The 26443-nt window shown below is 38.8% G+C and overlaps 1 protein-coding gene across 2 annotated transcripts in view; it reads left to right on the forward strand.

Annotated features, from left to right (window-relative positions):
• LOC133601510 (uncharacterized) overlaps nt 1–26443 on the forward strand; it is a 130236-nt gene that overhangs the window by 98719 nt on the left and 5074 nt on the right. For both annotated transcript variants that reach the window (XM_061954610.2, XM_061954616.2), the window contains one exon: nt 646–798. In XM_061954610.2, the coding sequence (XP_061810594.1) occupies nt 646–798 (153 nt within the window). The remainder of the gene's footprint in view (nt 1–645; nt 799–26443) is intronic.

Here is a 26443-nt window from a genome sequence, read left to right on the forward strand (position 1 = left end):
GCAGAAAGACAGTGTGCAGTATTTTAAGAATAAACATCAGAAAAACATTATTACTACAGTATAGTGAATAATTAGTCATATTTAAAATATCACAAAATATACGGAACAATAAGTGAGTTAACTTATTTTTAACCTTTGTATGGTCTGCAGAGCGGGAGTAATGCGGAGGGTAAAAGGACTGTGTGTAAACACAGGGATAAACTAAAGTGATTTCTTGTTTTTGTTTTGTTTTTTCAAAAAAACAACTTATAGTTGAGATAGGAGTAACACAAGTATGTACATAATAAAACAATGACATTTAAATTATTATATTTCATTGTAATACATGCTATTTTGCATTAAAATTGTTTAAATAGTTGTTTGAATTAAACTTATTAAATATGCAATAATATCAGTGTGCAGAACACGTTGTTTGATTAAAAATAAATCCACGCCTAATTTAATCATGCAAGTATACATTTTATTTCCTGGGAACACAAATGGCACAGATTGTGTGGAATGTCCCACTTATTGTAGACAACCCACTGTAAAACACAACTACAGTACCGGTATTAGCAATTTAGAGTCTCCAATGAACCTCACATGTTCAGTGGAGACTCATGTTTGGACCCTGTGAACAAACTTGACATTCCCTTTGTCTCGCAGGTGTGGTATCTTTCCGGCTGGGTGTGCTACCTTCAGCTCGAGAGGGCCAAAGAGCAGCAAGGAAGCGAGGGGTCAGCAGTCTGCCAAGAAGAGGAAGAGGAGAGGACGGCGCTGAAGGAAGCGGCCAGATTGCACCTGACCAACGCTAAAAAGGTAATGCACGGAATATGCCATACGGGATTTCAAGTAACCGACTGACAACAAAACTTGCAACCTTTTAATAAAGTTAAAAAACAAACAAAGGTTTGTTTATAACACGGTGCATTACTGCCTAATTTGCCACCAAATCTAATATAAATGTCATCTTTCAGATAGAGGAAAAGGACCTGGATTTAAGAGCTAATATAGACTAGGGATATTTCGAACAGGGTTTTATACTGCCGATTTCGATACTGATTATTGATGAGTGAGATCGACCAATACCAAGACCAGTCCCATATACTAACTATACATTTTGCTATGTATTTGTGATGAGTGTATTGAGAGTTTAACAATATCAACACAATATTTAAGCACATCCCTTATTCTCTTTTATATGTACAAATGTTTGAGAAAAAAAGTCAATAGTAAACAATAACTAAACAAAAGCAAATACTGCTATGTGCTACTAATTAAAAGTAGTTGTTTTGTGCCCTTAAAGTCCCCCTTGAGAAAATAAAATATTGACCTAATCTCTCTACTATCGAACATTTACTGATATTACCAACGGTACCGATTTTTATGGATGGGTCCGCCCTCCTCTTACATGGTTTCTACTGACTGTGACAATGATGACATTGATTGATTGATTGATTGATTGATTGATTGAGAAGTTTATTGACATCTTAAAGAATTGAATCCATGTAATGCTTTAAAAAGTCAAATGGATGGCACAATAAACCAAAAGGCTTGTTTCCATTGTGGCCCATTAAATATTCATCACATTTGATACATTCAATAACAAAAGATATATAACCTGTAACATGTATATAAACAATTACGTTAAAAAAATTATAAATTATGTACATATACACAGTATACATGTCAGGTGATTTGAAAACACCGACAGTTGTTATATTATCCTCTCTCTGGACTTTTATTAATCTACTTCTTCACTTCCTGGTAATATCTGCTTACTTTCTGCAGTAACATGCTTACATCTACACTTCTTAAACTTCACTAAGCCCTTATTTCTTCTGTTGTTTAAAGCCAACTTAGCGGTTAGCTTAGCTATTAGCATGCCTGCCACTGGCTCGCTCTCTGTGTGTAGCATGTTTAGCCTCGTCCTCCATTGATAATGGTACATGATAATGATACTTGATATACTAAAAAATGTAGTTTATTTCTGTAATGCCGCCACAAGTAAATGAATGTATGAGAAACACTGCTCTTTTTAGTGATCTTATATTAGACTTAGACAAACTTTAATGATCCACAAGGGAAAGTGTTCCACACAGTAGCTCAGTTACAAAGGATGGAAAGCTTAAGGATGGAAAGGACAATGCAGGTATAAAATAGACAAAAAATGTACCGTAGTAGCAATATAAAATATAACATATATGTAATATTTGCATAATATATGGGGTCAGTATGATAGTTTACAGTATAGTACTCTACCACACTGATATATCTAAGTGGCCACCTTAGGCGTATTTAAGTCTATATCTAGGTTGCTGTGTAGTGGCAGGCCTGTCATAGCAGCATCCCAGTGGGAGGTGGAGGAAAGATGCGAGTGAGGTGGCTCAAGAGCTAAAATGGAGCCAAGTGTTGTAACTGGGCAGACAAATAATGGTACAAAACCTTTTGTGGTGAGAGTCAATAAAAATGAAAAAACAACCTGTTGTGCCTGTAGGGCAGTGAGAGAAAGATAAAACCTTGTGCTTCACTGAGGCGTCAACAATTAAACCGTAAAGCTCTCTCTTTGTAGTGAGGGTGAGGCAACAGGTGCAGAAAAAGGTGAAATGTGAATGTGGCAAGACCTTGAAAATGGCTTGACTTTGTTCACGTGTTGCGTAGCCCGGCTTCTGCCTTGTTTTCAGCGCAGTCTGACCGTTTGTTAATTATTTACTATGCGTCTGTCTACTAGTTAAAATGGGCTCCCACGTCGAAGCAAGACCTCAAAGCCCAGAGGCTTGTTTTTGGAATCAGTCCACTTCACTGCATACTTGATGACTCTGTTAAATGTCTCTATATAAATGTGTGTTTGTGTGTGTGCATGCACATCTTCTTACGCCCACCTGAATTGGATCATTTACATTTGAACTTGTGCTGCCATATAACATTTTTCAGGAATACAGTATGACCTCAGGGCTATCCACACGTATATCTTCCTATCTCTAGTTGTCAAAGAGATCTATGTCCGCACACACAGCATTTCAAAAATCTGTACTTACATGAAAACAAACACATTCACTGTCCGTCATGTGCATTTTGGACAATGAGAAGCCTGGAATAGCAACATCAGCTGATTTGTTACACATTCTGACACCTCTGTTTGTCCATAAAGTTACATAGTGGATATTCATGTATGCGTACAGTGTGATTAAATTCAACACTTGCCCACAAGGAGCCCGGGAGACAAGATAAAGGATTTATTTTTTCTCGCCTACCTGTGTTATGTCATTTTTTTTTTTTGCACGTCTACAGCGATAATTTAAATATGTTAAGTTGATTGTTTCCCACAGTTTAGAGTACATAAGCCACTACACTTCCTACACTTTTCTTTTGTAAAGTAAATCTGAACAGCCGATATGGGCATCTACATCAACTATATGATTTGCATGAGAAGCTGGACAGGACAAAAAAAAAAAAGTACATAAGCCATACTTGCCAACCTTGAGACCTCCGAATTCGGGAGATGGGGGGGACGTGGTTGAGGTGGGCAGGGTTTGGTGGTAGCGGGGGGTGTATATTGTAGCGTCCCGGAAGAGTTAGTGCTGCAAGGGGTTCTGGATATTTGTTCTGTTGTGTTTATGTTGTGTTACGGTGCGGATGTTCTCTCAAAATGTGTTTGTCATTCTTGTTTGGTGTGGGTTCACAGTGTGGCGCATATTTGTAACAGTGTTAAAGTTGTTTATACGGCCACCCTCAGGGTGACCTGTATGGCTGTTGATCAAGTATGCTTGCATTCACTTATGTGTGTGTAAAAGTCGCATATATCATGTGACTGGGCCGGCACGCTGTTTGTATGGAGGAAAAGCGGACGTGACGACAGGTTGTAGAGGACGCTAAAGGCAGTGCCTTTAAGGCACGCCCCCAATATTGTTGTTCGATTGGAAATCGGGAGAATGGTTGCCCCGGGAGATTTTTGGGAGGTGCACTGTAATTCGGGAGTCTCCCGGGAAAATCAGGAGGGTTGGCAAGTATAACATAAGCCAAAAAGTCAATTTGACCCGTTCACACGCAAATGCTGACGGTAGACCAGGAAAGTTTTACAAAAGCTTCGTTTTTCGGAGAAAAAACTGTTTACATGTGGTCAAAAGGCCTGAGTACAGAGAAACTGTGATTTTGAACATGGTCTAAATTTCAAAGCTATAGTTTTTAACGCAAAATACAATAATATGAAATAACCCGCATCTTAAAACAATAAACTATGCACATTAGGGGTGCTGAAAAATTCGATTCACATCCGGATCGCGATTCCTATTTATTCAGATTCTAAATCAATTCATAATGTTTAATAGTACATTTTGTAAAAGGCGTTATTTAGGCCATCTTCATACGTTATACGCCAGAAGCCAAGATTGTAATTTTTATACCAAATATTATATTTCGAAAATCAGTTTGAATCGAGAATCAGTTTCTATCGAATTACCACCCCAAGAATCGGAATTCAATCAAATTGTGAATTGTTCACATCCCTAATGAACATGCTTTTTTAACCGTCATGAATGTAATGTGGCTGGATCAATATAACTGTAAATATCAACCATATATTGTTGCTATTGCTATTGTTGCAATATGGTCGATACTACAGTGATTAGATTGATATATTTTATTGTCATAAAATCTTTTGTCGTTTTTGTTATTGTTTACAAACTCGGGAAGTACGTCTCATGACACAGGAGAGCTTTAAGGGCAAAAACCAAAGGATTTAAAGGAAATTATTAAAAATTTTAACTGATATTGTTACACTGCCATCTTATGTTTTTGTCTGATAATAATTGTAATCAAAAATGTAATCATGGATCATGGATATTGAACATTTGAAGTACAGTGGAACCGCAATTTACAAACTTAATTGGTTCTTGAACATTGTTTGTAAATTTAAATAGTTGTATAGTGAAACATAGTTCCCGATAAGAAACATCATATATATATATATATATACAGTATATATATATATACAGTATATATATATATATATATATATATATATATATATATATATATATACAGTCGTGGTCAAAAGTTTACATACACTTGTAAAGAACATAATGTCATGGCTGTCATGAGTTCCCAATAATTTCTACAACTCTTATTTTTTTATGATAGAGTGATTGGAGCACATACTTGTTGGTCACAAAAAACATTCGTGAAGTTTGGTTCTTTTATGAATTTATTATGGGTCTACTGAAAATGTGACCAAGTCTGCTGGGTCAAAAGTATACATACAGCAATGTTAATATTTGCTTACATGTCCCTTGGCAAGTTTCACTGCAATAAGGCACTTTTGGTAGCCATCCACAAGCTTTTGGCAAGCTTCACTTTCCTCCAAGTGTATGTAAAGTTTTGACCACGACTGTGTGTGTGTGTGTGCGTGTGTGTGTGTGTGTGTGTGTGTGTGTGTGTGTGTGTGTATGTATGTATGTATGTATGTATATATGAGTTGTAGAAATTATTCACAATAACCAATAACAGCAAGCTATTGCCAAAGCACATTTGGTGTGTGTGTTATCAAAATTACAACGCCCTAAGGCTTTCACCGGCGCACAAAATGAATGAATGAATGAAGCATTCATACACCGAGACTTGTTTCACACACAGATGCATAGTTCCTGGGGGTGCAGATAACTGACAACATAACCTGGTCCCTACACACCGGAGCTCTTGTAAAAAGAGCTCAGCAGCGCATGCACCTTTTGCGTTGGATGAAAAGAGCACAGCTCCCTCCCCCCATTCTCAGCACATTCTACAGAGGCACTATAGAGAGCCTGCTGACCAACAGCATCTCTGTCTGGACTGGAGCCTGCAATGCCTCAGACTGGAAGTCTCTCCAGAGAGTGGTGAGGACGGCGGAAAAGATCCTATCCAGGAGATCGCAAAAAGTTGCTGCCTGACCAGGGCTCAGAAAATCTGCAAAGACTATTCCCACCCCCACCTAGGACTGTTTTCACTGCTGGACTCTAGAAAGAGGTTCCGCAGCCTCCGAAGTAGAACCACCAGGTTCTGTAACAGCTTCTTCCCTCAGGCCCTTAAGACTCTTGAACGCATCATAATTATCCCCTCAACTCCCCCCAAAATGGATTAACTCGCTGGAATATAAAGACAATATAACATACATCCATAAACGTGGATGCATATGAAAAAGTGCAATATATTTATCTGTACAGTAACCTATTTATTTATTTATATATGCATCTTATTGCTTTTTTATCCTGCACTATCAAGAGCTAATGTAACAAAATGTTGTTCTTATCTGTGCTGTAAAGTTCAAATTTGAATGACAATAAAAAGGAAGTCTAAGTCTAAGTCTAATAGTTGGCGTGATCGGAGGGTTTGGAAAACGAAAAGTTCACAAATAGAGGGGTTCGTAAATCGAGGTTCTACTGTATCAGTATCAGCATTGGTATGACTAATACTGCCCCTGTAGTAGTGCATCAATATTCGATACCCAAATTTGGAGTATCGCCCATAACTAATGTAAAGTATCGAACAATGTAGGAATAAGGAATTATAGATAGAAACATGTTACAATAGAAAGTTACCAGGTATCAACAGTAAAATAGCAAGTAGATTATGAATTGTTTCAAAATATATAAAATAATGTCACCGTAAATGATGCCATTTCTTACTGCATATGTCAGCAGCCAAATTAAGAGTCTTTGTAAGCTGTTTTAAAATGTTTCAATTATCATTTATATCAAAATCGTGTTGTACATTATCATAGTGGCTGGATTATTTATCGCGATATAGAAGTTAGGCCATATTGCCCATCCCTATCATTCAGCTGTTCAAATTTCAGGTGACGCCCTATCTTCATATATTGTGTGACAATGCATGCATTCACACATTTTCAGCTGGAGTTTCCCTCAAAGGCGATAGATGGAGAGGACAAGACAGGGGGGAAAGTGACAGGCAAGCGAGCATGAGTGGGAGAATGAAATAGGAGGCGAGAATAAAAACAGATTGAATGTGCAGTGGATGCGATGGCATGTAGGTGGAGAGGGGAGGGGGCGTGTAGACGGTGAATAGTGGAGAGCGTAAAATCAATAGTAAACCCGATGTGAAATGGAATTTGAGGCTCAGTCAGATAGGGCTAAGATTCAGGAAGCATCTGTGGTGTATTCGTAAAGGACAATATTATAGATTAATATACTTGTGTGTATGCTTTTGTGTGTGTGTGTGCGTCTTTGTGCACAGTATGCACAGGAGCATGTGGGGCAAATGGAGGTCAAAAGCTTTACTATTTGATGTGACTGAAAGGGGATCTCATGAGAAAGGATTGTGGGAAGGGTTGGAATAAGTTGTGTGTGCATGTCATGAAACTTTAATGCTTTGCTTCACCATAGATGTGACTGGAGGACTGAGACGGATGCTTGTGTGTGTGTGTGTGTGTGTGTGTGTGTGTGTGTGTGTGTGTGTGTGTGTGTGTGTGTGTGTGTGTGTGTGTGTTAATCTCAGCCAGTGTCACAGCCATGCCAATAAAGACGTTGTGTCCCAAAAGAAAAAGGCGAGAGGTATTTGCAATATGCAGGAAAAAGTTGAGGGTAATGCAATATTTTGTGTGTGCGTGTGCAGGAATGTGAAAAGAGGAATCTATCTCCTTGACAGGAAGGTCATTTGGTGAGGGTGTGCCAGTGAAAGCAAGCAGAATGTAAGCCTGCAGAAGAAAGGCATTAAGAAATGAAATGGAAAGGGTGCGATGAAAGACCAAGTTAAGCACAGTTGCGAAGAGAACAAGGCAAAAAACCACAGGCATTTCATTGCGTATGTCATTGATGCTTATATTTTGATTAAGGTGCCTACAGGTTCAATATAGTCAAGGAAACTCCATTTTCTAACTTAAGTATTAAATGAGTGCATGATATTGTACTGAGCCGCTAGGACAGAGACTCATGTACAGCTGTCCTATTGTATGTGAAGTTTACCTTTCAGGAGTTTTATGATCAACATCATACAGATTTTGCCGTCTTTAATCCGTTCAAGGGTACACTTCTGTGTAGGCAAAACTAAGACATGTAAAGTTAAGCCTCAAGCCCTCCAAGCAACGGACGGCGTGGCGCAGTGGAAGAATGGCCGTGCGCGACCCGAGGGTCCCTGGTTCAATCCCCACCTAGTACCAACCTCGTCATGTCCGTTGTGTCCTGAGCAAGACACTTCACCCTTGCTCCTGATGGGTGCTGGTTAGTGCCTTGCATGGCAGCTCCCTCCATCAGTGTGTGAATGTGTGTGTGAATGGGTAAATGTGGAAGTAGTGTCAAAGCGCTTTGAGTACCTTGAAGGTAGAAAAGCGCTATACAAGTACAACCCATTTATCATTTATAACTAAGAAAGTTATTGCCAAGGAGAGGAAGCAGATGACCAAATCAGAGAAACAAATCCTTAAAATGTTGCCCGACCTGCATAAATCCACATCACCCAGGCTTTAGCCTACCTCCGTGGTATGCGACCACAAACATCCAACCGACCAACATTTAGCCATAAAAATATTGAGAAACTGCAGATGCTGTGTTTGCTTTGCTTCAATAAGTTCCGTTTACTGCTGACTCAACAAACTGGACGACCGAGCATTACCTTCGGTACACAGACATACATATCACTTGTTGTGAACTCTTGACTTCTCTGGTCTGTCACTCAAATACGCCAGTGTGAAACATAAACAACAATTTCCTAGTTCCTAATGTTATACAAAGGAGACAGTGTTGCTAGATGTCTCGAGAGAAACACGTAACCTGTGCTATGAAAACAAGTCGCTAATTATAAGTGTATGATAAGTGGAAATGACAATACTAGATGGAAAAGCAGCCAAAAGGACACACCGCATTAGTCTGAAAAAAATAAAAATAAAACATAATAACAACATTAAAACAAACAAATAAAATGTCTGGTCACCAACAAGCCTGGATTTTTGTCATTTTGGTATTGTCAACCTTTTGAGGGCACAAATGCCAAATGTCAGTGCTGGAAGGCCATTTATCAAATCGTCAAATAAAACAATGATTTTAAGTCCTTTGTCATATTTAAAGTTTTGCCTGAAGGAAGACCTTATTTACCATGAGGACCAGCGTATGGGGCTAGTCAGCCAGTATAACTGATCTTTCAACAGTAGGAACATACATATTTTAGTCAAACTACATTTGCGGTTTGCAATCATCACATAGTTTTTTCTTAATATCCTACATTTGAGTTTGTTGCAGAGCAGTTCGTGCCAGTGTGGAACTACGAACTAACAAGTTTGTGGCTGTTTCTTGCCACCACGCACATTTCCGATAACTAACATTAGCATGATCATTTTGATTTGGGCATAGAAAATTACTTACTAGTCAGTCTGAAATCCCTCCTCGTCTTTGAACTCTCGCCAGCGAATGAAAGCCGGGCCATTGTTAATTTTTGACTGTCCTTTTTCTGTTTTGTCTCGTCAGACAAAACTTTTAGTTTCTGTGGTTGTTTTGCAGCTTCTGCCATGATAGCAATAGTTCCACGTTGGTATTCGCACCGACTTCCGTCTTTGTAACAAATGGGGAAAGGCGGGAGTGACGTATGCCGTAAAGCAGTGGTCCCCAACCTTTTTGTAACTGCGGACCAGTCAACGCTTGAAAATTTGTCCCACGGGCCAGGGGGGGATGGTATTTTCATAAAAAAAAATGTTTTGGTCATAAAAAAATACAATCATGTGTGCTTACGGACTACCCCTGCAGACTGTATTGATATACAGTATAATGTAGGAACCAGAAATATTAATAACAGAAAGAAACCCTTTTGTGCGAATGAGTGTGAATGAGGGAGGTTTTTTGGGTTGGTGCACTAATTGTAAGTGTATCTTGTGTTTTTTATGTTGATTTAATATATATATATATATATATATATATATATATTTATTTTTTTTTTTTTTTTTTTTTTTTTCTTGTGCGGCCCGGTACCAATCGATCCACGGACCGGTACCAGGCCGCGGCCCTGTGGTTGGGGACCACTGCCGTAAAGCACATAATTATTTCACAGAATTGTTTATTTCTTAATAAATAACATCAGTATAATAATGACTATTCTTAATAAATAACATTGGATTTTTCATGCTGGATGAGAAACAGTAAATGAACACAAAAGCTCAAGTAAAAACAGCGCTCTTGCTGTTTCTCCATTTGGGACTTCCCTTAACCCAGGGATCGGCAACCCGCGGCTCCGGAGCCGCATGCGGCTCTTTGACCACTCTGATGCGGCTCAGCTGCATACTTGCCGACCACCCCCCGATTTTCCCGGGGGACTTCCAGATTTCAGTGCCTCTCCCAGTAATCTCCAGGGGCTAACATTCTCCGATTTTCACCCTAACAATAATAATAAGTGCGTGCCGTGATGGCACAGCATTTAACGCTCTCTACAACCTGTACAAACAGCGACCACCAAACCCCGCCTCCCCCAACCATGCTCCCCCACACATCAACCCCCCCTCCGTGCGTCGGTTGAGGTGGGCGGGGTTTGGTGGTAGCGGGGGTGTATAATGTAGCCCGGAAGAGTTAGGGCTGCATGGGATTCTGGGTATTTGTTCTGTTGTGTTTATGTTGTGTTACTGTGCGGATGTTCTCCCGAAATGTGTTTGTCATTCTTGTTTGGTGTGGGTTCACAGTGTGGCGCATATTATTAGTAAGAGTGTTAAAGTTGTTTTATACGGCCACTGTCAGTGTGACCTGTGTGGCTGTTGACCTTGCTGTCACTTACATGTGCAAGCAGAAGCCTCATACAACGTGTGGCTGGGCCGACACGCTGTTTGTACAGGTTGAAGAGAGCGTTAAATGCTCTGCCATCACGGCACGCCCTTATTATTGTTGTGTGGGTGAAAACCAGTAGACGATCGAGAGAATAGTTGCACTGAAGCTCGTGGTCTCCCGGAAAAATCGGGAGGGTTGGCAAGTACGACGCTGTCAAGCGCAATTCACATAAAACTTGCGGGCTGCACTAACATCACATTTTCATATTAAGGTGCGGGCCGCATGTCTGAGACCCCTGGTTTTTATACATAGCACAAAGCAAAAAAAAAACTTTGTATGCAGTGTTAATTCATTTTAAATTTCAAAAGAGTTTTGTGGCTCCCATTGTTTTCTTTAATTTGTGAAACTGGTCAAAATGGCTCTTTGAGTGGTAAAGGTTGCCGACCCCTGCCTTAACCTATGATGGCCCTTTTAAACAGCATTGAACTAACTCTTCTACAGAGACAAACGGTATTAAATGCAGTATTAAATAATTATTTAGCTCTGGTTTAACTCATTAACAATTGGGAAAGCATCTGTCATTTAAAATTTTACTTGGCTGGAACAATTCCAGATATACAAGCTCGTGATGTCACGTTGTGCCCCACTACAAACTTGTACACCTGCTATTTTTGAACATAAAAGACTAACGTGTTTGAAAGACTTAAAATATCATTTAGAGCTTTAACAAACTCGTTATCTTCTGAACAATTTCACATAAAGGCCCATCCAGTTGTGGTACATTGAAGAGCCCATGCTTAGGGCTAAGTGAATTTTTACCCACAATGACAATAACATGTTGGGGCTTTATATAATATTTAGTGCACGACCAGGAATGTTTTCTTTATGCGGTTTTCATTCACGTCAAACTAGCGTGGTTGAGTGGATTAGAGAAAACTGCTAAACCTGCACACATCGTCGCATTGCGTCGTTGAATATGAACAGTGTGGTGCATATTATATATTGAGAGTTTATTGTCTTCTTATGCTTTCACATATGTATTAAACTTGTTTACCCTAGCTTAGCTCATTTGACTTCCAGATTACAGCATGTTGTATGTGTGGATTTAACTCCTGTTTTGCCCAGTGATGCATTGGGTTGCATAGCACTGTACTGCGTCTGGAACTCCAGCGGTTCATACGAGGCAGAATTAAACCCATCACTCGCCAAATAAGCCGTAATGACATTAAATTAGCGCAGAGGAAAAGAGATGCGTTTGTCGGGGCATCATGGCCAATGTGGCCATGGCTCATATCATTTTTCGAGGAGCACATGTCCAAACAGAGGGGCAACGAGAGCCATTGCCGTGGCCACTGTGAAATTCCTGCCCTCGTCCCTAAGATAAATGCTGAACAATTTTTTAACACATTATGTCATAAAACTACTGTAGTTCTTTGTAGTCCATTCTATTGTAAGGTTTTTCAAACACTATTTGTTGTCTTTTTCTTTTGTAAAGGCATGTTGCATGTTAAAATTGTGGTCTTTTGTGGGGGACAAGCATGGATTAAATTGAATTCTGAGCTTGCTTGTGGAATGCAACAAGCTTGTAAATTGAGGTACCACTGTATTTGCATAAACATCTCTTAAAGGTTGGTATTGTTTTGTTTAGCATAGTTCCAACTTTATGTTTTGTTTAGTTGATCAAGTATACGGCAGAAAATCTTACTTTTATCTTGAAAGCCCTTGAAAAGTGCTTGAGTGTGACTTTGGTAAAGGTGTAATGAACCTTGTATAACACTGTCAGTCTTGGTTTGCGCTGAAGGATGAGACATTGTTAGTGTCGATGGCTTAACTACTGCCAAGTTCATTTACTGCCTGCGTCTTCAAATCAAGTGTGATATCTGCTGGCATAACTTGGTTTTACTTCACTTGCCGCATCTCTGACTCAGCAGTGGCCATTGTGAGCGTTGCCTAATAGCATCGTTTCCTCTGGAAAAAGGAGCGTGAGTGTCAGAAAATGTGAATTAATAAAGAATAATATTCATGGATTTTGATGATCTAAACATAGATTGCGCATTTGTATTGATTTTCACTTTACCATTGAATCTGTGACACATGTAATGTGACTGAACGTTGCATTCTGCGGCCAATCAATAGTTTACTTTTTATTAAAGCTGAATAAAGATGGACCTTGTTAATACATCCATCACGCTAAGGCTACTCAGTTAAAATACTAAAAGGGCCTGCATGATTTGTCTTTGTGAGCAGTTGACTGAAATATTGAAAGATTCAATGCAGTATACTTGAATTCAAGGCATGTTTGAAAAAAAATGGGAACAACACTTTTTATGGAATTTTGCCTATCGTTTATAATCATTATAAAAGACATGACGACGGATTTATTTTTTCTTTGAACATTCTAACTCGTAAATAAAAGTCCGCTTACAGCGGAGCCGATGGGAGGTCGTCTATTGCGCCCATAAAACCCAATAAAAAAACATCCAAAAAGTGCCAACGATACTCAATTTACACTTTGTGTCATTAATATTAACCAAGTATTAGTGATATTTTTATTATAAGCGCTAACGCAAACAAACTATTTATAGCGGTGCCGTGATCACAAGCTCGTGTGCCAATTTTGACTTCCTCGTTTCCTTCCTTTCTTAATTCTATATCATATATCATGCCTCATACCTGGATAGTAGAAGGACGAGGACGTATTCCGACAAGTTGGTACAGTTTGACATAAGTCATGACTCTCACCTGGATAGTAAAATGATGTGGATATAAACTGAGAAGTTGGTCAACTTTGACAACCAATTAGACTTGGCGTTGGCAAAAGATACTGGTTTGCACCCACCCTTTTTTTAACCATTCGCAAGGGTTATGAGTCAGTCTTCATCTAAATCAACATCTTAACAGTCGCCATCCCAGTGAGAGCAGACATTGTACAGTAAGTGACATTTTGTTATGTTTGGTTGCTCTCGTGAAGTCTGCATGAGTTCAGTGTTGTACTTGAATGAAAACGTAAACATTGTGATGCGTTTATGAAATTAATACGCTGCTGTATGCTTAAAATGAGAAAAATATGGAAACGCTACATGTTATTATTAATGTGCCTGTTACTACATAAATGAGAAAAATATGGAAACTCTACATGTTATTATTAATGTGCCTGTTACCAGAGGTGTGGACTCGAGTCACATGACTTGGACTCGAGTCAGACTCGAGTCATGAATTTGATGACTTTAGACTCGACTTGACAAAATGTAAAAAGACTTGCAACTCGACTTAGACTTTAACATCAATGACTTGTGACTTCACTTGGACTTGAGCCTTTTGAATTGACATGACTTGACATGACTTGCTACTTTCCCCAAAACCCAAAGATGAAAAAGTTATTCGGGAGCGCTCCGTATTTTTCATTGTGTACTTGTCTATCAGCGTTGCGTGTGTCAGCTGGTGTGGTCTCAGTACAACAGCCAATCAAATTAGATCTACTTTGTTTTCATCACACAGCATTCATCCAATCAAATTGCAGGACAACCAACGAAGAAGACATGTCCAAACCACACGCCAGTGAACAAAAAATGATACCTAAAATAATTTTGTTTGGGTATAAAAATTACGAGGTGGTCAACACAAAACGGTTTGCAGTATGCAACACATGCGGTTCGAAAATTACTGATGGAGAGGCAACAACTTCCAACTTCGTCCGGCATTTGAAGTTGCACAAAGAACGGTAAGTTTTGAATGTAAGATAACGTTTATTGGCTAAGTAACGTGACTTTTATTTGCTGTGTAGTTAAATCAGTGAGGCTATAAACTCACTGCTAACGTTATAACGTTATTGCAAACACGGGAATCTGTTGCAGTTCACTACCTTATTCATACTTTTTGTTCAGTGATTTTTTTTAAGCAGGGTTACGTTAGTCAATACATCACACGTAACGTTAGACGGCGGTCAGCAGCACCGCGTATTTTAGCCACCTAAAAAAAGACAAAAATAGTAAAATAAAGGTCAGTTAAAATGTATACTATATTATGAATATGTGTACCGTTTTAGCTAGCTTTCTGACATACTGTTGGTTGTTTACCTCAGTGGTCCCCAACCACCGGGCCGTGGCCCGGTACTGGTCCGTGGATCGATTGGTATCGGGCCGCACAAGAAATAATTTTTTCTTTTTTTAATTAAATCAACATAAAAAACACAAGATACACTTACAAGTAGTGCACCAACCCAAAACAACTCTCTCCCCCCTTTTGTTCTGGGCATTGAACATGAAGACTCTTCCTTCACTGTTCCGAGTGGCCATGAGAGTCTTGGCAGTGCCTGCCTCCAGTGCTGCAGTGGAGTGAGTTTTCAGCCATGGTGGCATCATACTACGCCCCCATCGTGCACAAATGACTGACAGACTCTTGGCTAATTTGGTCTTTTGCAAATGCAATGCAGCATAGGGCCCTGACATATAAAAAGTACAACTTTTTTGTTATGTTCACGTATATGTCATGTTTTTTCAATGTTAACACTTTTGTACAAATAAGTACATTTGCACTTTATTTTTCAATGTGTTTGTTCTGTAAAGGAATGAGTTAATGTTTAAAATGACTGGTTAATAGTGCTATTATAAAGTGCAATGTCAGCACAATTTTCTTTCCTGCAATTTAAAATGCACTTGTTTTAATAAATAAATACAGCGTTTGAAAAGCATACACAGTCTGTGTTAATATATTAGTCTGTGGTTAAAAGGACTTGAAAGGACTCGAAACTCAAAATGCAGGACTTAGGACTTGACTTGAGACTTTCCAGTCTTGACTTTGGACTTGACTCGGGGCTTGCCTGTCTTGACTCGGGACTTGACTCGGACTTGAGGGCAAAGACTTGAGACTTACTTGTGGCTTGCAAAACAATGACTTGGTCCCACCTCTGCCTGTTACTATGGGTTGTACTTGTATAGCGCTTTTCTACCTTCAAGGTACTCAAAGCGCTTTGACACTACTTCCACATTTACCCATTCACACACACATTCACACACTGATGGAGGGAGCTGCCATGCAAGGCGCTAACCAGCACCCATCATGACTTAATACTTACAATGTTGATGGAAGTGTTTAGGGCTGAAACGACGCGTCGACGTAGTCGACGTCATCGGTTACGTAAATACGTCGAGGACGTTTTTGTTCGTCGACGCGTCGCATATTTACGTCACACTACCGTCATGGCGGAGCGCAAAGCAGACGATGCGAGCGGTGCGAGCGAGGGGAAAAAAGCACGCCAAAAGTCGTCAAAAGTGTGGGAGTATTTCAATAAACGGCCTAAGAAGAAACGCTACTTTTACTCCGCTACTTTTATCTACATTCAGCTCGCTACTCGCTACTAATTTTTATCGATCTGTTAATGCACGCTTTGTTTGTTTTGGTCTGTCAGACAGACCTTCAAAGTGCCTGCCTTACTGTTGACGTTTCACTTCGTTCCACCAATCAGATGCAGTCACTGGTGACGTTGGACCAATCAAACAGAGCCAGGGGTCACATGACCTGACTGGCTCCGAGCTAACTTCGGGTGTTACCATTTAGTGGTCAATTGTACGGAATATGTACTGTACTGTGCAATCTACTAATAAAAGTTCCAATCAATCAATCAAAAGTGTGAAGGAAAAAAGACCCTTTTTTTATTTCAACCGTAAAGACTGACTGCACAGTTCCTGTCTTCACAATAAAAGTCCCGCTCCATCGCGCCTGCACTTTCAAAATAAGAGTCTCCGAAAGCCAGCGCAAACAAGCTAGCAAACTACGGAGTTTGCCGCCAATGTATTTCTTGTAAAGGGTATAAAAACGAATATGGAAGGTGGACAAATAAGATGCCAAATAACAACCACTTTCATGTGGTATTAGACAGAAAGGAGGAACTTTTTTTCTCCTCCATTTGAAAACGTGGACGTTACCAGCACTGCTTCCTGATTACAATCAATGCAAGTCATCAGAATCAGGTAATACACCAACTTATATTCTTGTCTTCATGAAAGAAAGGAATCTATATGTTAAACATGCATGTATAATTATTAAAACACCTTTAACATGTAAACAAAAACGGCAAAATAAATAAATATAAATTATATACTGTATATATCAATGTATGTATATATATATATATATATATATATATATATATATATATATATGTGTGTGTGTGTGTGTGTGTGTGTGTGTGTGTGTGTGTATATATATATACACTTATATATATATATATATATATATATATATATATATATATATATATATATATATATATATATATATATATATATATGATATGTGTGTGTATGTTACTCAGTACTTGAGTAGTTTTTTCACAACATACTTTTTACTTTTACTCAAGTAAATATTTGGGTGACTACTCCTTACTTTTACTTGAGTAATAAATCTCTAAAGTAACAGTACTCTTACTTGAATACAATTTCAGGCTACTCTACCCACCTCTGCTAATGTTGTTGTATGCACACTGTGTCGAGCGGAAATGGCCTATCATAGCAGCACAACGACAGCGTTCTTGCCATCACCATCAACTAGTCAATCGTCCGCGTGAGTATACGTTGTCATCATTACACAAAAACATGAATGTGTCATTTGTATCTGCGTTGTAAATTCATAAACTAAAGCACCGTTTCGCTCTGAGAGGAGCGTTTGGCGTGCCTGTTCAGTGTTTACAAAGACGCGCTCCTCTTTAACGCTAATGTTAATTAGTTGTGCAAATACCTTTTACAACATTAACAATTACGTATACTATGTACAAACGAACAATTAACTTTCACTTTAATCATACTATCATTGTTGTGTTATTAAGCAAAATAAGCAAAAGTTTTACTTTTGTTGAAATGTTTACACTGTTGTTACAGAATATTTCGTTTTGCACTTTTTTGTATTGGATGTTTATCTTTATTTTTGCACATTTTAGCAAATAAGCAATACTTTTACTTTTGTTGAAATGTTTACACTGTTGTTACAGAATATTTCCGTTTTACACTTTTTTGAATTGGATGTTTATCTTTTTTTTTGCACATTTTAAAGCAAAATAAGCAATACTTTTACTTTTGAAATGCTTATACTATTGCAGAATATTAAGATTTGCACTGGATGTTTACTTTTATATTTGTACATTAAAAGCAAATAAGCTACTTTTAATTTTGTTAAATGTTTACATTGTTACAGAATATTTTGTCATGTTGTTGTCAATGTTGACTGAGTGGCCATACTTTTTTTTTGTAAATAAAAGCCATGCCTTTTGAAAAAACTGGCCTACATTTATTTTTTCATCTTCATTTTAAATAAAAAAAATTAATCGGTAAAAGGAAAAATAATCTATAGATTAATCGAAAAAATAATCTATAGATTAACCGATTAATCGAAAAAAATAATCTATAGATTAATCGATAGAAAAATAATCGTTAGCTGCAGCCTTAGAAGTGTTGGGATGTTTTTATAAACGCTTTATAAGCAGAATAGAGTGACTCTCATAGGATCCATTGTAAGCATACTTTTGCTCGCCTTTTTTACTAGTTAGAATGCATAAAAAAGAAAAACGTGTGCTTGTGTTACATAGGGATTGTGAATGATTGGCAAGACACTTTACCCACCTGCTCCCAGTGCCACCCACTCTGGTTTAAATGTAGCTTAAAGCTATATGCAAACGATGCAAACGTAAACGGTTTAGGGTAAATTCTAACTTTTTTTTCTCTCAAGAGAAAAGGCACTATACACATATAATTCACTTCACTTCGGCTTTTTATTTTTTTTATTTTGATAATAAATAGTAATATTTAAACTCTATTAACACCATTGTTATCCTTTCAGTTGTAACAATCATCAAACAAGCGTTTTATAATCCGACGGACCCATTTAAAATTGGTCAGTTTGGCTCAGATGCAGCCTAGGATTGGCCTGTCCACGGCGCCATCTGATTGGTTACACAAACTGCGCATGAGTAAGAGGCAGAGCTGATCAGAAGCCGAGATATTTTGCGTGCGTTATGCAAACCATGAATCTGTAAGAGGCAAGGCCTCAGAAGCCAACGTCTTAGGCCGGTTCACTCAACTTACGGCAGAGAACGTATGTGTCGAAACTTTGTAAAATCAGACTCTCTCGCTCTCTCTCAAACTCTCACAAAATTGTAATAAACATCCCACTCTTCTACATGTCACAACCATGGCTGTAACTACCATTGACTATGTTTCCATGCATTAAATTAGTCTGATTTTTTAAATAGTCCGTTTTTTTGTATTTTTACACCAACCTAAGTCCCAGTGTCCTTGCACACTCTCTCTACTGGACCATTGGACATATGACGTACTAGTAACATTACTATGAGCAGAATACCATAAAAAAAACTTAATGAACATAGGTGGTGGCTCTGCTAGCTGGTAGTACCTTACAATGTGTCTGGGAATCACTTCAAACAAAGCTGCTGAAATTATCGATATGGAAGCAGTCCGATTGAGTAGAAGCATTTTTGTGTGATTGAGAAAGAGATTAAAGAACTAAAACTAAACTCAGTCTAGTTTCTTTCCGGCGACACACGAAGAGGATAGAGAATAGGCTGTGCCTCACGAAAAGGTGCAGAACAGCAAAGAAGTTGACATGCAAGATTTGTTTCCCTGAAATATTTTGCATATGCTGCTGCAGTACATACGTGTGTATATGCTGCCTAATAATGCATATTAATTCAAAATGTGGATTGTTACAATCATGCCTTGATGAAAATGTTCATAATGTAATCTGTTTCTAGCTAAATATTGCTTTTGATGATCTGTACATTACGTTTTGTACTATGTATCATCTTAATAACTTTTTCCATTTTGTAATAAACTGTAATTTTGCTAGGGGATCATCCTGCTAACGGTCAGTCAATGTCAATACTTGTAAATATATATATATATATATATATATATATATATATATATATATATATATATATATATATATATATACACGCAGGGGCGCCGAAAAGGGGGGGTAAAGGAGACGGATTCTAGGGGCCCATGATGGAGGGGGTCCCAGAGAGGCCCCTAATGATGAAATTATAATACAGAAAAAATAATGACACTGTGTTGGGGGCCCTGTAAAGATTATTTTCATGGGGCCCAAAATCCCTAGCGGCGCCCCTGTATACACGTATATATGTATATATGAATTGGGAAATTGTGTTACATGTACATATAAACGGAATACAATGATTTGCAAATAATTTTCAACCCATATTCAGTTGAATATGCTACAAAGACAACATATTTGATGTTCAAACTGATAAACTTTTTTTTTTTTGCAAATAATCATTAACTTTAGAATTTGATGCCAGCAACACGTGACAAAGAAGTTGGGAAAGATGGCAATAAATACTGATAAAGTTGAGGAATGCTCATCAAACACTTATTTGGAACATCCCACAGGTGAACAGGCAAATTGGGTACAGGTGTGTGCCATGATTGGGTATAAAAGTAGATTCCATGAAATGCTCAGTCATTCACAAACAAGGATGGGGCGAGGGTCACCACTTTGTCAACAAATGCGTGAGCAAATTGTTGAACAGTTTAAGAAAAAACTTTCTCAACCAGCTATTGCAAGAAATTTTGGGATTTCACCATCTACGGTCCGTAATATCATCAAAGGGTTTAGAGAATCTGGAGAATTCACTGCACGTAAGCAGCTAAGCCCGTGACCTTCGATCCCTCAGGCTGTACTGCATCAACAAGCGACATCAGTGTGTAAAGGATATCACCACATGGGCTCAGGAACACTTCAGAAACCCACTGTCAGTAACTACAGTTAATCGCTACATCTGTAAGTGCAAGTTAAAACTCTCCTATGCAAGGTGAAAACCGTTTATCAACAACACCCAGAAACGCCGTCGGCTTCGCTGGGCCTGAGCTCATCTAAGGTGGACTGATACAAAGTGGAAAAGTGTTCTGTGGTCTGACGAGTCCACATTTCAAATTGTTTTTGGAAACTGTGGACGTCGTGTCCTCCGGACCAAAGAGGAAAAGAACCATCCGGATTGTTCTAAGCGCAAAGTTGAAAAGCCAGCATCTGTGATGGTATGGGGGTGTATTAGTGCCCAAGACATGGGTAACTTGCACATCTGTGAAGGCGCCATTAATGCTGAAAGGTACATACAGGTTTTGGAGCAACATATGTTGCCATCCAAGCAACGTTACCATGGACGCCCCTGCTTATTTCAGCAAGAAAATGCCAAGCCACGTGTTACATCAACGTGGCTTCATAGTAAAAGAGTGCGGGTACTAGACTGGCCTGCCTGTAGTCCAGACCTGTCTCCCATTGAAAATGTGTGGCGCATTATGAAGCCTAAAATACCACAACGGAGACCCCCGAACTGTTGAACAACTTAAGCTGTACATCAAGCAAGAATGGGAAAGAATTCCACCTGAGAAGCTTAAAAAATGTGTCTCCTCAGTTCCCAAACGTTTACTGAGTGTTGTTAAAAGGAAAGGCCACGTAACACAGTGGTGAACATGCCCTTTCCCAACTATTTGGCACGTGTTGCAGCCATGAAATTAACTTAATTATTATTTGCAAAAAAAAAAAAAATTAAGTTTATGAGTTTGAACATCAAATATCTTGTCTTTGTAATGCATTCAATTGAATATGGGTTGAAAAGGATTTGCAAATCATTGTATTCCCTTTATATTTACATCTAACACAATTTCCCAACTCATATGGAAACGGGGTTTGTATATATATATATATATATATATATATATGTATATATATATATATATATATATATATATATGTATATATATATATATATATATATATATATATATATATATATATATATATATATATATATATATATATATATATATATATATGTGCACACACACAACACACTGGTCGCTGGTCACTCCCAAGTTCTTTTGGATGACATACAGGACTGTCTCAGAAAATTTTAATATTGTGATACAGTCCTTTATTTTCTGTAATGCAACTTAAAACATGAACATTTCATACATTCTGGATTCATTACACATCAACTGAAATATTGCAAGCCTTTTATTATTTTAATATTGCTGATTATGGCATACAGCTTAAGAAAACTCAAATATCCTATCTCAAAATATTAGAATATCATGAAAAAGTATACTAGCAGGCTATTTAACTAATCACTTGAATCTTCTAATTAGCACTAAACACCGGCAAGGGTTTCCCTGAGCCTTTAAAAACACTCAGCTTGGTTCAGTAAACTAAATCACAAGTATGGGGAAGACTGCTGACCTGACTGCTGTCCAGAGGACCATCATTGACACCCTCCATCAGGAGGGTAAGACACAATTATATGATTTTTTAGGTGCATTACAGAAAATAAAGGACTTTATCGCAATATTCTAATTTTCTGAGACAGTCCTGTATATGTTGAATAAAAAGGACCACCAAGACAGAATTGTACTTGGCCAAGTTTTACTAAAGCTTTAGGAGACCAGCCCTTACAACGCAATCATCGCATCGTCAAGAGAGAAGTCTAAAAAATAAGACAACAGAAGTTAACTCTTATAGTGAGAAGGCAGCCCTCCCCCTCACAGAGAGGGATGCACCTGCTAATAAGAAGAGGGACCGTGTCCTTCACAGAACGGAACTGAATCAAACCTCCCTTTTGAGGAGTGATTCATCATGTTTGTGCAAGACACTGGACGCTCGAGGACCAAGTATGGAAATCACTAACAGATAATTAGGCAACGGAAGTATACCGGCCGCACGAACATCTCCAGAGCGGAAAAGTACCAATAACATGATCACACAATACTATGTTATACTAAAGCATCAAAGCATATCAAAAATATAGGCATTCTCCACATTAGATATATATATATATGTATATATATATATACATATATAGAAATAAGTTATGTGTGCTTGTGTTTGTACGTGAATAAGGCATCAGTCAAGGGGGCTTCAGTGTGTAACAAGTACTTAAAAGTAGAGCAAAGTGGACCTTGAAAAAGTTATGATTTAAAACACACACGTTTCTCTCTCTTGGCAGTTCGGAAAAGAGCAAAGAGAGAATTTCTGCTTTTGTAAATGAGATTTTTTTTTTTGCGACAACAATGCTGATGTCAGCATCATCGGGTGCAGAATGTGTCAAAGAATAGCTCTTGTTTGTTGAACCAACTTGGACATCACAATGAATAATCACATCCATGCACTTTTGTGTCAGTAGTAGCTATATTTGTGCATGTGGATGTTTCACTTTTCTGATTTGAAACCGTGGATGTCCTCTATGCAACCTTCGATATATGACACTCCCATCCAAGGCTGCGGGATGCAATTATTCATCGTATTGAGCACAGACAACTTTTATTTCGGAGAGGATAAACATCTCCAGGCATTTGAGAGTGACAATCAATGTGTTTTTCATCCGCCTCAGCGTGTGAATGTGCGGCATTAAGGAGGCTGCCAAGTAGCGACTGCATCAGACCTTGTGGCTGGGTCGTGCAACTCTGCCCTTCGGGGCTGCAACATGCAGAGAAAGCATTCTCTTAAAAACACACACACACGCAGTCTGTGCACATTGTTACATGCCAAATGAGTTCCCCTGAGAGTGCCTTTCTCCTGTCGTGATGTTGCTTGGAGACTGTCGCGTAGCAAAGCTCGCACATGCTCGTCTCTTCTCTTTTGGCATTGTTGTACAAGTGACCCTACACTTGTGCACTACACAGACTGGACACTCAATGTGTTTTCTTTTAGGAAAAAAAGCAAACAAAAAGGTTGTAAATCTCTGCACGGGCTTTGCTTACTCTGCAGGTGCACGCTGAGAATTACGGCGCTATGCTTCTCGTCCTCAGTGGCAGGCAAGCAGTTTTATCACCCAGCTCTCCCTTTGAGTTCAGTAATTACACACAAGCGGAGTATTTTGCAGAGATAAATCTGCGGGCTGCGTAATAACTTTTTTTTTGTTTTTGCTTTTTTCTTGTTTTCACTGAGATTGCAAATTTGTGTGTCGCATAGCCGTATGTGCGCAATTGCAAGCAACATGCAGCAGCATTAATAGGAAGATTAATGTTCTTTTTGTGCCTCAGTGTTGCTGACTGTTCCACCAAACGTGCTGGTTTGCCAATAAAAAATAAATAAAAAAAGTTTACCAGTATTTGCGAGCCGTGACGGCCTCTCTGACAGCACGCAAGCTGCTCTTGGATAATTCAGCCGTCTTAACCGACACTTAGAGACTTAAAACGCCCGGGCCGCACACTTCCCTCAGCTCCGAGTGGCGCTTTGCTGACATCTTAATGTCCAAATGTTAACTTTAGTGGCCCAGTGTGACAGGGTTGGCAACTCACCGACACAGAACATGATCCGGCAACGGCGTGCTTATGTTGCAAGAACGTGCAAGATAGGTTGTCACAGCTCGAGGTCACATTCAAGCATGGTAGCACAACTATGACTGAACTTATGAGGTTTAGATAACAAGAGTTATCTAGTAATAGATGAATGAACATTTAACATCTTTGTTGTCGTCATTGAAGACTCTTGTTGGCGATGACCAGAGAGGGTGGGGAGGGGAGAGCCACATAAACACCACCGTGTTCCTTCTTGAATTCAATAGTTTTCCTCACCTTTATCAAAATTCTGCCATCTCTTGCAGCTTGCTTTGGTCCTATGGTGGCTTATTGCAGTCTTTCTTAATTACTGGTAGGCTACCTGGAAATTGATATCGGTACTCAATGGTAGGGATTAGTGTTGTCTTGATACCAATATTTTAGTATTGGTACCAAAATTATTACTGTTACTGTTAATATCTGCTTTAATTTTTCTTTTAACATGTTCTATCTACACTTCTCTTAAAATGTAATAATTACTTATTCTTCTGTTGTTTGGATGCTTCACATTAGTTTTGGATGATACCACAAATTCGGGTATCAATCCGATACCAAGTTGTTACAGGATCATACATTGGTCATATTCACAGTCCTCATGTGTCCAGGGACATATTTCCTGAATTTGTAAACATAATAACAATTTTTTTTAAACTAATGAAGATGCCAAAAAAATACTGACGTAATCATAGTAGTATCGACGAGATACGCTCCTGTACTTGGTATCATTACATTACAGTGGATGTTAAGTGTCGATCCATCAATGGTGTTTGTTTACATTTTGACGCCGGTGAGCTACGGTGTGTAGTGAAGCATGTTTAGCTATTCCTCCTCCTGCAGGGATGATACTTGTAAGAAACATACTTTATTTGTCGCCATGGAGGCGAGGATTAGTGATTTAGAAGTAGCTAAAACACTGCAGACTGTGGCTGGACTTGAGCCGCTAGCTAGCAAGCCATGTCTTAAAGCACCTCTTCCTGAGGGTGTTTCAGTGTTATAACTTCACCTTTATTGTTAGTTTTTAAGCCAAAATGCATCCGTTCTCCCTTTTCTGTCTAAACACATTGTCTGCTTGTAAGTACTCCGTGTGTGTGTGTGTGTGTGTGCTCCCGAACATGCTCGTCTGCTCGCAAACCAGCAATGAAAAGATGTGACGACGACGACGGAGCGGGATTGGGAGGTACTTTTTAGAGGCGGTATAGTACCGAATATGATTCATTAGTATTGCGGTACTATACTAATACCGGTATACCGTACAACCCTAGTAGGGATGTATACTGTGTACTGGTATTTTTTTGGTACCGGTTCCTAATTGATTTGGTTCAGGAAGACTGTTTGGATTCTGAAGTAATTATTACGGTCGTAATTATGACACGCTGCCACATTTTAACACAAATGTATATCACTTCTGTCACCCAGCTTAACATGTCTGCTTTCTGCTGTTTTAAATAAATAAATAAAGCTATACTTACATTTTAAAGTCGCTCTTTCCGCTCCGCATAGTGCCGCCATGTAGAAAAAAAAATCATAAGAGTTTAGTGCGCAAATGATCTTGGGATATGAATAGTTGTGAAGTTTAAAAGGCATGACACTTGTTGTTAATGGGAGAAAAGGACACATTTGTCAGCAGGATTCGAAGGAAACTTGGAGCCTTTTTTAATGAGGACAGCCTTCACGCAACGCCATGATATCAGCACCCGACAAATGCGCACTGCAGGGAATGCAGCCGCCAAATTAAGACACAGCTATATACATCTGTAGCTGTCGACACTCAATACGGCTTCCGGTCCGTCACTCTAATACAAACCCTATTTCCATATGAGTTGGGAAATTGTGTTAGATGTAAGTATAAACGGAATACAATGATTTGCAAATAATTTTCAACCCATATTATATGCTACAAAGACAACATATTTGATGTTCAAACTGATAAACTTTTTTTTTTGCAAATCATTAACTTTAGAATTTGATGCCAGCAACACGTGACAAAGAAGTTGGGAAAGATGGCAATAAATACTGATAAAGTTGAGGAATGCTCATCAAACACTTATTTGGAACATCCCACAGGTGAACAGGCAAATTGAGAACAGGTGGGTGCCATGATTGGGTATAAAAGTAGAGTCCATGAAATGCTCAGTCATTCACAAACAAGGATGGGGCGAGGGTCACCACTTTGTCAACAAATGCGTGAGCAAATTGTTGAACAGTTTAAGAAAAACCTTTCTCAACCAGCTATTGCAAGGAATTTAGGGATTTCACCATCTACGGTCCGTAATATCATCAAAAGGGTTCAGAGAATCTGGAGAAATCACTGCACGTAAGCAGCAAAGCCCGTGACCTTCAATCCCTCAGGCTGAACTGCATCAACAAGCG

Source organism: Nerophis lumbriciformis, linkage group LG04, assembly GCF_033978685.3.
Source record: "Nerophis lumbriciformis linkage group LG04, RoL_Nlum_v2.1, whole genome shotgun sequence".
In the NCBI taxonomy this organism is placed as follows: Eukaryota; Metazoa; Chordata; class Actinopteri; order Syngnathiformes; family Syngnathidae; genus Nerophis; species Nerophis lumbriciformis.